Here is a 15,650-nt window from a genome sequence, read left to right as displayed (position 1 = left end):
GGTTCTGAGAGGTTCTAGAGAACCAGTAGTGGAAATTTTGAGTAGTTCGGAGAACCGACAAATGCCATCTCTGGCTGGCCCCAGAGTAGGGAGGGAATGGGGATTTTGCGGTTTCCTTCCTTTGGAATGGGGTGGGAATGAAGATTTTGCAGTATCCTTCCCCTGCCATGCCCACCAAGCCACACCATGCCCACTAAGCCACACCCACAGAACCGGTAGTAAAAAAAAATGAATTTCACCACTGCCTTTAGTGCTAGATAACAGTAACAGACTCTTGCAAGTCTGAATGTATTTCTCCCCTCTTTTACTTCCCAGGAAACTAGGGAGAGTCCTTTCTGTTTCTGTGGGCAGCAATGTTCCCTCTAATTATTTTTCAGTGTGGGCGGAAAAGTATAGTATTTGAGCGGCACATTTTCATGCCTGAGCACCTGAATTTTTTTCACAGATGTCACCCAAGACAACAACGAAATAGGTGTTATATCAAATCAAATTAATAAAATTTAAAAAAAAATTGTAAACAAATAAATTTAGAAATATTTGTTCAAAAGCAAACTCGCTACAATTATCTTTTCAAATTCATTTTGGATTAAATAAAAAAGAGCTTTGAAATGAATATATAAATGGCACTTAATACTGGTAATATTAAAATAGTAAATGTTTGATATACTTCATTTTAATGAATTTCACTTGATATACTTCATTTTAATGTATTATATGCAATTTGCTATTTTAAATGAGTAAAATGATTAAAATACCAATGCATAAAGTCTCATTCACATCTAACAGTTTTCTTCCATCATTAATTTGTAAACTCAAGGATTTATTGCCTGTCTGTTCAACAATGCTTGCTGATTGTTTAAAATATTGTGGCAATTTGTTCCTCCTATACAAGTGGTTTCAGTAACCTACTACTACTGAACTCTGGGAGACAATTCTGCATATAACTAGTGATAGTAACTAGTGACCCAAAATATCCAACAAAATTGCACAGCTAAACTGACAGATAGGAAGTTTAATTAGCTTAAAAGCAAAACTATTCTCAATGACTTTGAAAATCTCAATGAGTTATCAAATATCATGTGATGTCACTTGGCTGGCGGGAGACTCAAAGATAGCTGAGATTGCAGCCAGGAGAGGAAGAACAAGGAAGGCTTTCTTTGAAAGAGAGAGATGAGTGAGGAAACAGACCCTGCTTTTTGCATTTGGATTCTGTGGCACAGTCACTCTAGGTGGGAGTTTAGGATCGCTGCCGCACCGCCCTGGATTTGCCAATGCGAGCCTCAGGTGAGTAGCCTCGAGAGAAATGGCAGCGTGGGTTGCTCTCTGCGGAGCAGCCCAAGCTCGGCTTAGTTAACTCGTTCTTGGTTCGCGACCAGCCCCCACCCCCACCCCTTGTGGGCTTTTATGTATTAATCAAGGCACGGATGATTGAGAGGAAGAGAAGCCAGCTGCTTTCACACAATATGTTTATCTCAGAGGCTGAATTAATCACGCAGGTCAGAAAGACATTCTTTCAGCAAGTTTTGGCCAATCACTCCCTCCCCCGCACCCAATGAGACAAATTTAGCCCTCTTAAATTTGTGCGAAGGCAGCTGTGGGCAATGTTCCCTCTAAATAGTTGCTCCAGGAAGCCCGAGCCACCAGAAGCCCTCAACCTAGTCACTTTGCTGCTCTGCTGCACCTCAAGACTCCTGTTTAGCTGGAGGGGGTTTCAATTGCGATTGTGCGGCCGTTCTGCAGACTGCAGTCCGTGTCCGGCAAATGACACTGGGCGGCAGTTGGAAACTGCTGCACGGTGTTTACTTTCCACGTGCGCGGCCGCGCAGCCGCGCACCTTAGAGGGAACAGTGGTGGGCAGTAATATATCATTTGCATGATGGTTGTCTTACCTGCAGCTCTTCCTCTTCTCTCCTAAGATTATTCCCATCTCCACACTATTCTCCTTCTATCTTGGGTGACTCACTGAATTACACTTTTATCAGGCGGGATATTAATGCACTATTTGTATCTCCTAGTTGATTTGCAAGGTACACTGTCTTCAGGGGTGGGTTCCTGCCAGTTCTAAACTCTTCTATAGAAGAGGTTCCAGAAATCTACAGTGCCGTTTAGAACCGGTTCCAGCTCTCTCCCCCCACCCGTCCACACATCATCAAGATGAAGAGTGAGAGGAGGAATTCTGGGAGTTGAACTCTACAAGTCTTAAAGCTGTCAAGTTTGAACACTCCTGGTTTTTTTTCTAAAGGGTTAGGGGTGCAAGAGTCTTGTAACTTGACAGCTTTAAGACTTGCATGCTTTAAATGCCAGAGTTTCTGAGCCAACATTTTGGTTGCTAAGCAAGAGTGTTGTTAAGTGAATTTCACCACATTTTACAAGTTGGACATGCCCACCCAGTCACATGGCTGGTAAGCCACTCCCACTCAGTCACATGGTGGCAAGCCACTCCCACAAAGCAGGCCACACCTACAGAAGAGGTTCTAAAAAAATTTGAAATCCACCACTGACTGACTTGCGACATTTGGACTAGATTATATATTCTAACTAGGACAGAATAGTATGAACATGCTTGGGATGAAACTAGGCTTTGCACGCACCTGTGACACATTGCCCAATATGTGTTAAAACAGATACTATCTTTATTATTAGCAGGAAATACTTCATATGGCAAGGATCCACCTAAGGCCAGTGACTTAATCTACAGCAGTTTATTTAAAATTTTTAAAAAAGCTTTGCTTGAAACCCTCAGTTGATTGAAACTATTTTGAGAAGTGAAAACCAATATCTATGGGTCATCTGTTGGCAATCATGGATTATGAAAGATGGTGGTTTGGCACATTAGCTTCACAGACTCTTCACTGTCTTGTAAACCAAGATATTCTTCTATTTCCTTAGCAGGTACCAAGGAGTGGGCCTCCCATCATTGAATCCAAGAAAAAGCAGCCTCTAGTACGAATGCATGCCATCTGTCCTCGGGAGGACAGTCAGGACAGTTTGATGAGCACATCAGAGGTGTGAATTTCAATCCTCCACCTTTGTATCTTCTTTAAGTTCAAGATCTTGGGTAAGGAGGGATGGTCAGATAGGGAATAGTAGGCCTGCCCTGTTCTTGAAGTTGATCAAAGGTCTGCTATGCAAAGCTTCAGCAGAAAACTTGGGGATAGCTCTGAATGGGGACATTTGAGTTCAGTCACACTGGAAGATACTTATGGCCTGACTGTCCTTTTATTTTGTAGTCTTGGTCAAGTCACGAGCAAATGGACAGTTTCCGATCATGCAGCCCAATCCCACCTTGTAAACTTTCTCTACAGAGAAGAGCCATGCAAGACAGCTCACTTTCTTGGAGGTAACTATTTTGGGGTTTTGTGGGGAGATATCTCACATTTTGTGCTAGATTGAATTTGCAGCTGTGACAAAGAACACTTCTAGGTTTTTTTTTAAATGCTGGGATCAAGGGTTTCACACAAAGTGTCTCACACAATGCGGAGAGATAAAAACTGACTCCTTTAAGGTCTTTTATGTTCCATTGGATTCTGTAAAATAAAATCTAGTCTCCAATCATGCAGATGTTTAGTTCTAGCAGAGTTAAATGGACCTGCTCTAATAGAAAGACCTCCTAGGTCCCTTCCAACTCCGTTATTCTGTTAACTGTTATTTATGACAGGTTAAGAACACGGTGGGTAACCTTGTACTTGTGCATGATGAATCCTACTTGTACGATTTCCAGTTTTGTTTCTGGAGGAGCCGTGGTGGAACAGTGGTTAGAATGCAGCATTGCAAGCTAGCTCTGCCCACAGCTAGGAGTTCAATCCTGACTGGCTCAAGGTTGACTCAGCCATCCATCCTTCTGAGATCAGTAAAATGAAGACCCAGATTGCTGGGGGCAATATGCTGACTCTGTAAACCACGCAGAGTGTTGTAAAGCACTGTAGAGCAGGACATAAGTCTAAGTGCTATTATCATTGCTATTTTCCCCTCATCTTGGAAGGGTTTAACAGGTGAAAAATATCCTAAAGCTCATAAAATGATGCTATGTTACTTAACAGTCCATTTCACCGCAATGTAAACAAAGGTTTACATCACAGGCTTATGAAAGGTAAAAGTAAAGGTTCCCCTCACACATATGTGCTAGTTGTTCCCAACTCTAGGGGGTGGTGCTCATCTCTGTTTCAAAGCCGAAGAGCCAGCACTATCTGAGGACGTCTCCATGGTTATGTAGCTGGCATGACTAAACGGCAAAGGCGCACGGAACACTGTTATCTTCCTACCCAAAGTGGTACCTATTTTTCTACTTGCAGTTTTACATGCTTTTGAACTGCTAGGTTGCAGAAGCTGGGACAAGTAACAGGAGCTCACTCCGTTACACGGCGCTAGGGATTCGAACCGCCAAACTGCCGACCATTCTGATCAACAAGCTCAGCGTCTTAGCCACTGAGCCACCACGTCCCTTTATGAGAGGTGGAGGGTCCCAAATATTCCATGCAGCACTTAAAATTTAGGATGCCCATAAATAAGAGAATGTTGAAAGTAATCATGCAAATTGAATTGCTATTTCTTACAAGCAATCTAAATAGAAACAATTATTTGTCAGTCTGTTCCATTTGTAAAGCTTTTATTTATATAATACAAAATAATATGTAACATAAAATAATATATATTCAATCAAGTAAATGATACAGAGATTTGACTAAGAATTCCGCTGGCTCATGTCTGAAACAGCTATGATGATCTTTTGAACTTTAAAATATGTCTCAGGAGGCCAAACCACACCCTTTATCCTTTGAACTAGATCAGTGAGGAAAATCTCTTAGTCCTGGTATTTCAAAAATTCAGAGAATGCCTAACTTGACTCTGCTGGAGTGCCACCCACACACACATACACAAAAGAGAAACAATTCTTGACATATTCACTCATTTTTTTAAAAACATACAGTCATGTATGGTGTTACATATTACATAAACAAATGTTCAATAATTACAAAACTGAACTACAAGTAAAACAAATTCAGACATATATATAATAATGATGATGATGATGATGATGATGATGAAAAAAACAGATTCATCACATTTCTAGAAGTAATTGAGATAGGATATGGCTGGAAGGAAAGAAACAGCTGAAAGGGCCTGAATGCCTCTCCCATCATTCTACCTGATTTAGAGGAATGTCAGTCATTTAGCTATGATGGACTTCACTTTCAATTCAACATTTTAAAAGACAATGGTTTGCTAAGAGCTTGGAAAAGGGGAAAGGAGAGCAAGTCCTTCTGAAGGTCCACACTTCTGAAGTATTCAATACAGGTAGTCCCCAACTTACGAGCATAAATGACTCCCAAATTTCTATTGCTAAGCAAGACAGTTGTTAAGTGATTTTTGCCCCATTTTATGATCTTTCTTGTCGCAGTTGTTAAATGAATCACTGCAGTTTTAAGTTAATAACATGCTTGTTAAGTGAACCTGGTTTCCCTATTGACTTCGCTGGTCAGAGGGTCGCAAAAAGTGATCACATGACCCTGGGACACTACAGCTGTCTAATGCATGCCAGTTGCCAGCATCCCAAGTTTGATCATGTGACCATAGGGATGCTGCAATGCTGTGAAAAACATTGATAAGTCACATTTTTCAGTGCCATTGTAATCATAACTTCAAACAGTCACTAAACTATAATGGTTGTAAGTTGAGGACTACCTATACAATAGATTGTCAAATAAAAGGTTTTGCCGCAGGCCAGGTAACTCTCAGAATAAAATGCCCATCCAAGGCAGCTCCGAGTCACCCAGGCCTTCCCTCTGGAAGTAACTTCAGAAAATGCTCTTGAGTCTTGACTAGCCTTGCAGCCTCCAAAAAGAACAGGAAAACTCTGGTGGCTTTTATTTTTTTCCCCCATTGATATGTTGTATTTTCCCTCTCTTTTATGTCTCTTCTTGAAACAGTTCTCAGGAGTTCTTGGACGAGGAATTTTCTATCACCTCAGCTGAAGAGAAAGGGAAGGATCCCTCTTTTGAATACGACATGGGGAGAGATGGTAAGAGTTTCACCCATTTTCTTCATATTTTCTAGTCCAGTGATGGCGAACCTTTTTGGCCCCGAGTGTCGAAAAGGGAACACTTCCCGTACTCATCTGGGCCGTGACCAGGAAGAGGAGCTGCCCAGGGGGCACGCACACGCCAGAAAATGTACTTCCGGTTTCCGGCATGTAGATGCGTGCCAGCCAGCAAGTCTTCTGGTTACTGCCATGTATGCACACATGCCAATCAGCTGGCTGGTGGATGCCAGAAAACAGAAGACCAACTCTTCTGGTTTCCAACACTGCCGCATGCACAAAGGCCATTTGATCAGCGTGTGCGCATGCGCTCCAGAAACCCGGAAAAGGAATGGGCGATGCCGCTCATGCCAGGTGGCATGGCTCCATGGGCCACTTCAGGCACACGTGCCATAGGTTTGCCATCACGGTTCTAGCCTGTGGAAGAGTAAGGAAAATATTCCCTCATTAATGTATTTGTGAACCTGCCTTTTTTTTTTTAGTTCAAGAATGATTCTAGCAGTGCCACTTGGAAAGATCTATTTGCTAAAGCCCATATAATAATGTTAAGGCAAATCCATAACATAAATAGCAGCAAGGCATTAAATTAATTTTAAGGATATTGTTACATTTTAAATCTGGATTAAAGGGGGAAAAAAAGGGAAGTTACAAATCAGCCTGGTTCTTTCCAGAGCTTCTGGATGTCTGGATACTTAGCCAAAATTAGAAATCTGGAAATAGCCTGGAAATCCTATACCTGTTTGCTTCCCTTTTTCTCCTATCATAATCCACTATAATAAGGAAAAGGTATTTCCAATTTTGCTCTTGAAAACCAATTTTCAATGTTCTTAAGGAGAAAAAAATAGGGAACTCATATCTAGTAAGGCAGGGAAAATTCAATGAGAATGTGTTAAAGGTTATTTACTAGGTATAAAGGCAATTTTGCTTGATTTCAGGGAGGCCCAGACTAGGAACCAACCACTGATTGCTTTGCTCTCATGTGTTCGAATCTATATTTCTTACAGATGTCTCTTCCCTCTGGCTCCACGTAGACCCTTACATCTCTGAGAGGTAAATGCACAGTCCCCAGCGAAGTGGTTTTATTTTATAATGCTTTATGGCATTGACAAATCCAAAAACAAGGAACATAAATTGAAATAATTTATAGTTATATTTTTATAGTATTTTATTTGTATTTATTTATATTGTATTCGGGATGTGGTGGCTCAGTGGCTAAGACGCTGAGCTGGTCGGTCAGAAAGGTCGGCAGTTGGTGGTTCGAATCCCTAGCGCCACGTAACAGAGTGAGCTCCAGTTACTTGTCCCAGCTTCTGCCAGCCTAGCAGTTCGAAAGCAAGTAGAAAAATAGGAACCACCTTTGTTGGGAAGGTAACAGCATTCCGTGCACCTTCAGTGTTTAGTCATGGCGGCCACATGACCATGGAGACGTCTTTGGGCAGCGCTGGCTCTTCGGCTTTGAAACGGAGATGAGCACCGTCTCCTAGAGTCGGGAACAACTGGCACATACGTGCGAGGGGAACCTTTACCTTTACCTATTTGGATTGTGGATAGGTTTTATATAGCTTTATCCATTTAATATCGTAAATAAAGGGATATTATTAATATTGTTAATAAAAGGATATAGTTTTATCCTTTTAATATTGTAAGCTGCCCAGAGTTACCTTGTGGTAAGATGGATGGTCAATACATTTAATAAATAAAAATAAATAAATAAATAATGGACAGAAGAGTTTACCTGCCAAAGTTCCCACTTGGCAATCTAGTTGGGAAAGAATCAAGAATCTAAGAGCTCTGATGAATAGAATTGACTGGAAATATTCCAGTCAAAGATTCCAACAAGTATCATATAGTATTTTCAAATGAGACATCAATGTATAGGCAATTCAGAGAGGCAAAACTTGTGTCCCAAGTTTTTTTTCATATAGGAAGCCAGAAGCTTGCTTTTTTTCTTTTTAATCCCTTTAATAAAGGGAGGCAATCTGTATCTGTCACTGTTTTGATAACTATTACATCAGTGGTTGGATTCAAAAATTTTTTACTACTGGTTCTGTGGGCATGGCTTGGCGTGGCATGGCTTGGTGGGGGTGGCAGGGGAAGGATGCTGTAAAATCCCCATTTCCTCCTGATCAGCTGGGCCTCAGGAGGCAGAGAATAGATGTGGGTGGGGCCAATCAGAAGTGGTATTTGCTGGTTCTCCGAACTACTTAAAATTTCTGCTACTGGTTCTCCAGAACCTGCTGAATACCACCTCTGTATCACATCCATCAGTGTGAGGAGTAACTGGAGGACAAACTGTGATTGTTAGCCAAGGAATCTACAGAAAGCAAATATTAGAGAGGTATAAAATAAACTTTGATTCAGGCAAAAAAGAAAATATGTGATTCTATGGACATAATTATATGTATTTAAGAGTAATTCAGAATCATGGGTCTGCATACATATGTACAGGTAGTCCTCAACTTACAACCATTCATTTAGTGACCATTTTAATGCACTGAAAAAAGTGACACGATCATTTTTCACACTTACAATGGTTACAGCATCCCTGTGGCCATGTGATCAAAATTTAGACATTTGGCAACTGGTATCTCAGGGTCATGTGATCACTTTTTGCAGCTTTCCAACAAGCAAAGTCAATGGGGAAGCCAGATTCACTTAACAACCATTTTACTAACTTAATAACTGCAGTGATTCATTTAACAACTGTGGCATCACAAAAGAAACAAGAAAGAGAGGAATCTTGGAGTCCTAGTGGACAACCATTTAAATATGAGCCAGCAGTGTGCAGCAACTGCCAAAAAAGCCAACACAGTTCTAGGCTGCACAAACAGAGGGATAGAATCAAGATCACGTGAAGTGTTAATACTGCTTTATAATGACTTGGTAAGGCCACACTTGAAATGCAGCATTCAGTTTTGGTCACCACGATGTAGAAAAGATGTGGAGACTCTAGAAAGAGCGCAGAGAAGAGCAACAAAGATGATTAGGGGACTGGAGACTAAAACATATGAAGAATGGTTGCAAGAACTGGGTATGTCTAGTTTAATGAAAAGAAGGACCAGGGGAGACATGATAGCAGTGTTCCAATATCTCAGGGGTTGCCACAAAGAAGAAGCAGTCAAACTATTCTCCAGGGCACCTGAGGGTAGAACAAGAAGCAATGGGTGGAAACTAACCAAGGAGAGAAACAACTTAGAACTGGGGAGAAATTTCCTGGCAGTGAGAACAATTAATCAGTGGAACAGCTTGCCTCAAGAAGTTGTGAATGCCCCAACACTGGAAGTCTTTAAGAAGATGTTGGATAACCATGTGCCTGAAATAGTATAGGGTTTCCTGCCTAGGCAGGGGGCTGGACTAGAAGACCTCCAAGGCCCCTTCCAACTCTGCTATTGTATTGTATTAAAGATTGCAAAATAGGACAAAATTCACTGAACAACTGTCTTGCTTAGCAACAGAAATTTTGGACTCAATTTTGGTTGTAAGTCTAGGATTACCTATATATATGCTCACAAAAGGTCTCTTTAAGGGGTAAAGTGTGAGGCCTTGGAAATGATTTTATATTCTGGTTATTTCCTCTGATTTTTGAGGCACCATTGCATTATTGGTGTCCTTTTATGCAGTAGTGGGATTCCAAATCTTTTCCTACCGGTCCTATGAGACAGTGCTTTGCACGCGCACACACACACTTTGCGCATATGAGCAGCACTCAAAGACCGCCCTCAGTGTCAGCGCTGGTGAGTTGAGCTGTTTTTTTTAGTTCAACTGAGATGCACCAATTCACTTTGCTGCGCAAATCAGCTGAGCTAAAAACCATGGGAATATAGGACAGGGAACGACCGGGGCGGGAGGGAGGGCCCAATCAGAGGTGGTATTTGCAGGTTCTCCAAACTACTCAAAATTTCCGCTACCAGTTTATCCAAACCAGCCCGAATCTGCTAAATACCATCTCTGCTTTTATATCTGTTAATGTGTGGCAAATTTATTCCAAGTCTCCGGCATACCCTTTCCGATTGTGGCTACTTTCTGCAAATGAATAAGCCTGGTTTAAATAAAAGCCTGCCTGCAGGTCATTGCACTGCTCTCTTGACTGTTGCCTGTTCATGTCCAAGTAGAAATTAGAGGTGTGTTATTTGCTTGATTTATGTAGAACAGCTGCCAACAACTGCACTATAACATTACTTAAAACTAAAATGGGCAGCAAAATCTGGTAGCCACTAGATGGCAGGAAAATGTTAAAAGTTTTATATTTACAATTGCCAAAGAACCTTGCTTAGTTTTTTCCCCCTCTGCCCCATATTTTTAAAAGCTATTCAAATATTTTTAAGAGGAAGATGACATCCTGCAGAATAGTGTGAAGCACTACTTTTAGCTTAAATATTGTCTCTGACCCTTTCAGCATTTTTTTTATTAAACAAATAAAAAGACAAAAGACAAATGCTGCAAATAGGCCCAGCAAAAAAGACAAGAATAAAATAGCAAGAATAAACTGGAGTGTTAGAGCCTACAGAGTAGAGAGCAACCATCTACCGCTTTGTCATAGGTAAATGGATATTTGTAATCGGCCATACTTACTATTTTATTATAGGCAATATTACAGCCATTTCATGCAAATATCCATAACATATTATAAAAATTTAAATATATACATAAATCCTAAAATATTCTCTCCCACTGATTTCAAGCCCATAATGGCTTTGCTTGATCTAAATTTGTTTTAATCTTCACATTGAATAGCCACAGGTAAGTGTTTCTGCTCAGTTAAGACCAGCATAGAAGCCAGTCTAAAGTTGGAGAGATGCATCAGTGGGTGGAGCCAGAACCTATATGCACTTTATCCTGTCTGCTTTGTTCTCCTCTTAGTGTACCCATGCGCCGCCGACTTGCACAGCGCTTCCCAAGCCGTATCACAACTATTGCCTTCCAAGCCGATAACTTGTTGAAGCAGATCAGCATCATTGGGGGCAACCAGACTGGCATCTTCATTCATCGAGTCACTCCTGGATCCATTCCTGATGAGATGTCTTTGTCACCAGGCCAGCAGATTGTGCTGGTAAGATATTCCTACATCTTTGTTGCATGGCGTGTTCTACCTTCCTGCAAAATCTCTGAAGCAGCGTCCCCCAACCTTTGGGGCACCAGGGACTGGTGCCATGGAGAGAGGGTTTTCCATGGACCAGAGGGGGCATGGTTTTGTGTGCTGCCTGCATCCTGCGAATTGGGCTTTGCTTGTTTGCGTGGCTCAGTTTCTGACATGGCCCAGCCCATGCTGGTCCACAGATCGGGGTTGGGGACCCCCTTTTCTAAAGGATAATAGACTCTACCAAATGATGCAGTGCTGGTACTAGAGCAACATGGCCAGCTGCTGATCACACCTGAACAGGGCTTTGCAGTTTGGGAGTATCTTGCCATTAGTGCAGTTACAACAGTTTAAATTTCAACATGTTGCTACCTTGTGCTTTAAGGAATAGTCTGGAGGGGATTTTTTTTCACCCACATCACATCTTGTTGGCTTCCCTTATAGATTCTATCAAAGTTCAGAAAGGGGGTTCAAATCAGGGTGTATTTGATTTAAATCAAGACAATTTAAATCCTGATTTAAATCACTATTTAAAGCACGATTTAAATCCTGATTTAAAGCACGATTTAAATCCTGATTTAAAGCACGATTTAAATCCTGATTTAAAGCACGATTTAAATCCTGATTTAAAGCACGATTTAAATCCTGATTTAAAGCACGATTTAAATCCTGATTTAAAGCACGATTTAAATCCTGATTTAAAGCACGATTTAAATCCTGATTTAAATCACTAGTAAAAAAGGCTTGATTTAAATCAACTCGGTTTAAATCATAATTTTTAAAAAGCAACTGTTATCTCTGTCCTGCAGCAGCTCCTCCTCTGACCTGCTGTTGACTCGCTGACAGTCCCAATATTGCAGAATATACAGCTTCATGCTACATAACTAAGCTCCATTTCATGCTGAATAAATGAAATTATTAATGTATCTTAAACAGAAAACTATCTTTAGATAGATTTTACTCCAAAAGCATTTTATTAAAATAAAATTGATTTTTTTAAAAATCCAATTTAATTTTTTTTTAAAAATCTGATTTTTTTTAAGTCATCGAATTTTATCCACCCTGGTTCAAATGCAGAATTGCTAATAGGATAACATTAGAGGTCACAATAATGTAAGTTTGTCACTATAGTCACAGATAGTAAGTTTTTGAAGGTTTGTGATGATTTGGTTATATTTGCAATCTCCTTGTGTTTGTGCTGCTCCCCTTCAAATTACCCCTAGGATTTCCTCCAAACAATAGATAAACGTTCATTAGGAAAAGAAAAGTTCAGTATACATCAAGAAACACATGGAATTAGAAGAGGTTGCATGGCAATTATTTTATTTTCCAGTTGAGAAAAAAGGGAAAGGATTTGTTTAAGCTGTTACTTTAATGGAATTGAAGGAGGCAGGGACAAGGCATCCCATTATGGGACAGTGTGAAAGGGCAGCTAACAAACACTGATTGTGGTAGTTCTCTGTGCTCTGTTCTGAGTCAGAAAGGGACAGTGCTTACAGTGTTTGGTTGGCTGAAAAGATGTATGAATCACACTAACAGCCAGAAACAATCTCAAGTGTGTTTTAAACTAGATCAAGAAGAGTAGGGAAACAGAAAAGCTGCTCATCTGAAAAAAAATATGCTCCACAGTGTGTACATTTGTGTAAAAGATGAGATATTTCTCTCTGGATAAGTTTCTCATTCTAACGCCATCTCTATCCCTCTCCCTGTTTAAAAGGAAATGCTCAAGATTTTATATTGACTGACATGCCATCAGTCTAGGGGTGGGATTCAGCTGGTTCGCACCGGTTCAGGTGAACCGGATGTTAATTTTGCATCCGGTTCACTGAACCAGTTATTGCAAGGACCAGTTGGCCCCACCCACCTCACCCCACACTCCCAGGCAGTGGTGAAATTCAATTGTTTCAACTACCGGTTTGGTGGCCGTGGCTTGATAAACATGGCAGGGGAAGGATACTGCAAAATCCCCATTCCCACCTCACTCTGGGGCCAGCCAGAGGAGGTATTTGCCAGTTGTCTGACCTACTCAAAATTTCCGCTACCGGTTCTCCAGAACCTGTCGGAACCTGTTGAATTTCACCACTGCTCTAAGGAGTCTCCACGCGGCCTGTTCATCATGCCAGATTAGTGCAGGGCCTGCACAGAGGCTCCAGGAAGGCGAAAAACAGGACTCCTGGAAGTCTGAAAACAGAACTGTTTCCGGCCTCCGGAAGGTCTCCGGAGCCCAGGGGAGGTCGTTTTCACCCTCCCGGAGGCTCGAGAAAAGCCTCCGGAGTCTGGGGAAGGCAAAAATCATCCCCCATGGTGTAGGAGGCCATGCCCACCCAGCAACCGGGCAGAGGTTGCTAACATTTTCCAATCTCACCCCTGCATCAGTCCATGAGAAAGAAAACAAAATAGGAAAATCAGGCATTCTAAGTGGTGCTGAAGGTACTTCCAGCAAGTCTGCAGCCTGAGCGCCTAGAATGATCATGACTGCTATAAAAATCCCATAGTAGTTCTCCAGCGATTCATTAGCAGTTTTAGGGCTGGGAAAATGTGATCTATCTACTGGAAAGTCTTGTTGGTCTTTTCCAGACTGGATATCTTTCCGCTGCATAGGCGTTAGTTCCCTGAATTCCCCTGCCAATCTGGCCATTTCTGAGGCAAGGAAAGATAATTTTGCTATCATTCATTGAACTACAATCACAGCGTCTGAAAAGCTCAGAATCTACTCAGCCAGTCAGAGCAGTGATGGCGAAATGTTCAGGATGGCACAACACTGGAATACTTCAGGGTAAATTTTTTACAACTAGCTTGGAACCAATTAATTAATTTGAAAATAAAGTAAGCCAGAATAAGCCAGTTTATTATTAAACAGAAGCTTACTGCTTAACTGCTTTTGCATAGTTTTTTTTTCTACCATGTGAGTGGTTAAACAACCCAGGAAACCACCTCCCATAGTTTTAGTTTTTATATCTCAATGTACTCAATCAGAATAGAACTGGAAGGGACCTTGGAGGTCCTCTAGTCCAGCCCCCTGCTCAAGCAAGAGACCCTATACTATTTCAGGCAAGTGACTTTCCAGTCTTCTTAAAAACCTCCAGTGATAAAGTACCCACAACTTCTGAAAGCAAGCTGTTCCATTGGTTAATATCTGAAATGTAATGGTTGACTGTTACTTTTTTATTAAATCCAGGAGCACATAGGCCCCGAATCCCAGTTCAGATATCATACTAAGCAAACTAAAGGCAAAAAACCATAGTCTTGCTTTGCTATTTTTGCTTATATGATGATCACATGGGAATGATTGGGCAGGATACACCAGAGGTGAGTTTCTACCAGTTCGTACCAGTTCGGTAGAACCGTTTCGTCAAATCTACTGAACCGGTTAGAAGATGTTCCACCAGTGGACCCGGAAAGCAGGCCACACCTACAGATTTTTTACAAAATTTTTGAAACCCACCACACACACACACACACACACACACACAGAGAGAGAGAGAGAGAGAGAGACAGACAGACAGACAGACAGACAGACAGACAGACAGACAGACTCACACAGAGAGAGAAAGAGAAAGAGAAAGAAAGGAAGGAAGAAAAAAAGAAAGAAAAAGTGAGAGCCTCCTGCACCTCAAAAATAATAAGACCTCCCCAAAAATAAGGCCAAGCACTTATTTCAGGAGTCAAAAGAAAAACAAAACCCAGTCTTATTTTTGGGGAAACACAGTATGTAGTTCAGTGGCCAGTTTCATTATAACACCCCCTTCACTGTCAAGTTGCTACTATTTCTGTAAAAGTATCATTAATATGGGAAAGGTCTTTCCTGTCCCTGGAGCTGTGCTAGGTTGCAATTGTTTGACCTCCTCAAACAGTGTCTCTTTGATCAACATTTCAAGTTCTTTGAATGTACAGGTGGATTATGGAGTCATGGAACCAGGTTTCAAAGCTGTCCTAGAAGATGCAACTCTTGAAGAGGCTCTTTGGGTTCTGGAAAAAGTGAATGGATTTTGTTGCTTGTCTGTGAAGCACAACATGGAGGGTAAGGATATTTGCTTGCCTTGGAGATGGGCTACTGTCTGTCTCTCTAAAGGCTGCTGAGCTATGACTTCCATTAGACCTCATGATAAGCCAGACAGTTAATAGAAATTGGACTTTGTTGACAACTCACATCATCTATCCCTGGTGTACATGATAGCTTCGAAGTGCAAAAGTCATAATGTAGGATCCAAGAATGCTGGTGATCAGCTATTTCTCCCTCTTAGTGGGATCCTACAATGAAGTAAGGCAAATAGTAGATTTGTGAGTACCCCTAAGAGTGGTATACTAGAAAACATGAAAGAAACTTTCCTGTATTATACCATTCGATTTAAGATTTAATCATAATTGGAATGGGGGAGTAGATTGTGTTCCATTGTAATTAGTATGAAGGAGGATCAACTTGGTGTTTCCATGCAGGAATTCCTTCCCAGCATTTATGTTTTTTTCCAAATCCTAAGAAAAATCAGTTGAGAAATCAAAAAAATGGGAAAAAGTATTACCCAGGGTAAGCACTGA

At 41.1% G+C, this 15,650-nt stretch overlaps 1 protein-coding gene across 1 annotated transcript in view; it reads left to right on the top strand.

Moving 5' to 3' along the window:
- The window catches only part of CARD14 (caspase recruitment domain family member 14), a 34,307-nt gene that overhangs the window by 13,585 nt on the left and 5,072 nt on the right, over positions 1 to 15,650 (top strand). The window contains exons 9-14 of the mRNA XM_032211053.1: positions 2,890 to 3,006; positions 3,231 to 3,340; positions 5,928 to 6,019; positions 7,042 to 7,087; positions 10,898 to 11,087; positions 15,009 to 15,135. Of these exons, the coding sequence (XP_032066944.1) occupies positions 2,890 to 3,006; positions 3,231 to 3,340; positions 5,928 to 6,019; positions 7,042 to 7,087; positions 10,898 to 11,087; positions 15,009 to 15,135 (682 nt within the window). The remainder of the gene's footprint in view (positions 1 to 2,889; positions 3,007 to 3,230; positions 3,341 to 5,927; positions 6,020 to 7,041; positions 7,088 to 10,897; positions 11,088 to 15,008; positions 15,136 to 15,650) is intronic.

The sequence above is a fragment of the Thamnophis elegans genome, chromosome 2, assembly GCF_009769535.1.
Source record: "Thamnophis elegans isolate rThaEle1 chromosome 2, rThaEle1.pri, whole genome shotgun sequence".
NCBI classification, from domain to species: Eukaryota; Metazoa; Chordata; class Lepidosauria; order Squamata; family Colubridae; genus Thamnophis; species Thamnophis elegans.
Note: the sequence above shows the minus strand (reverse complement) of the source record. Positions and strands in the feature narration are given on the sequence as shown.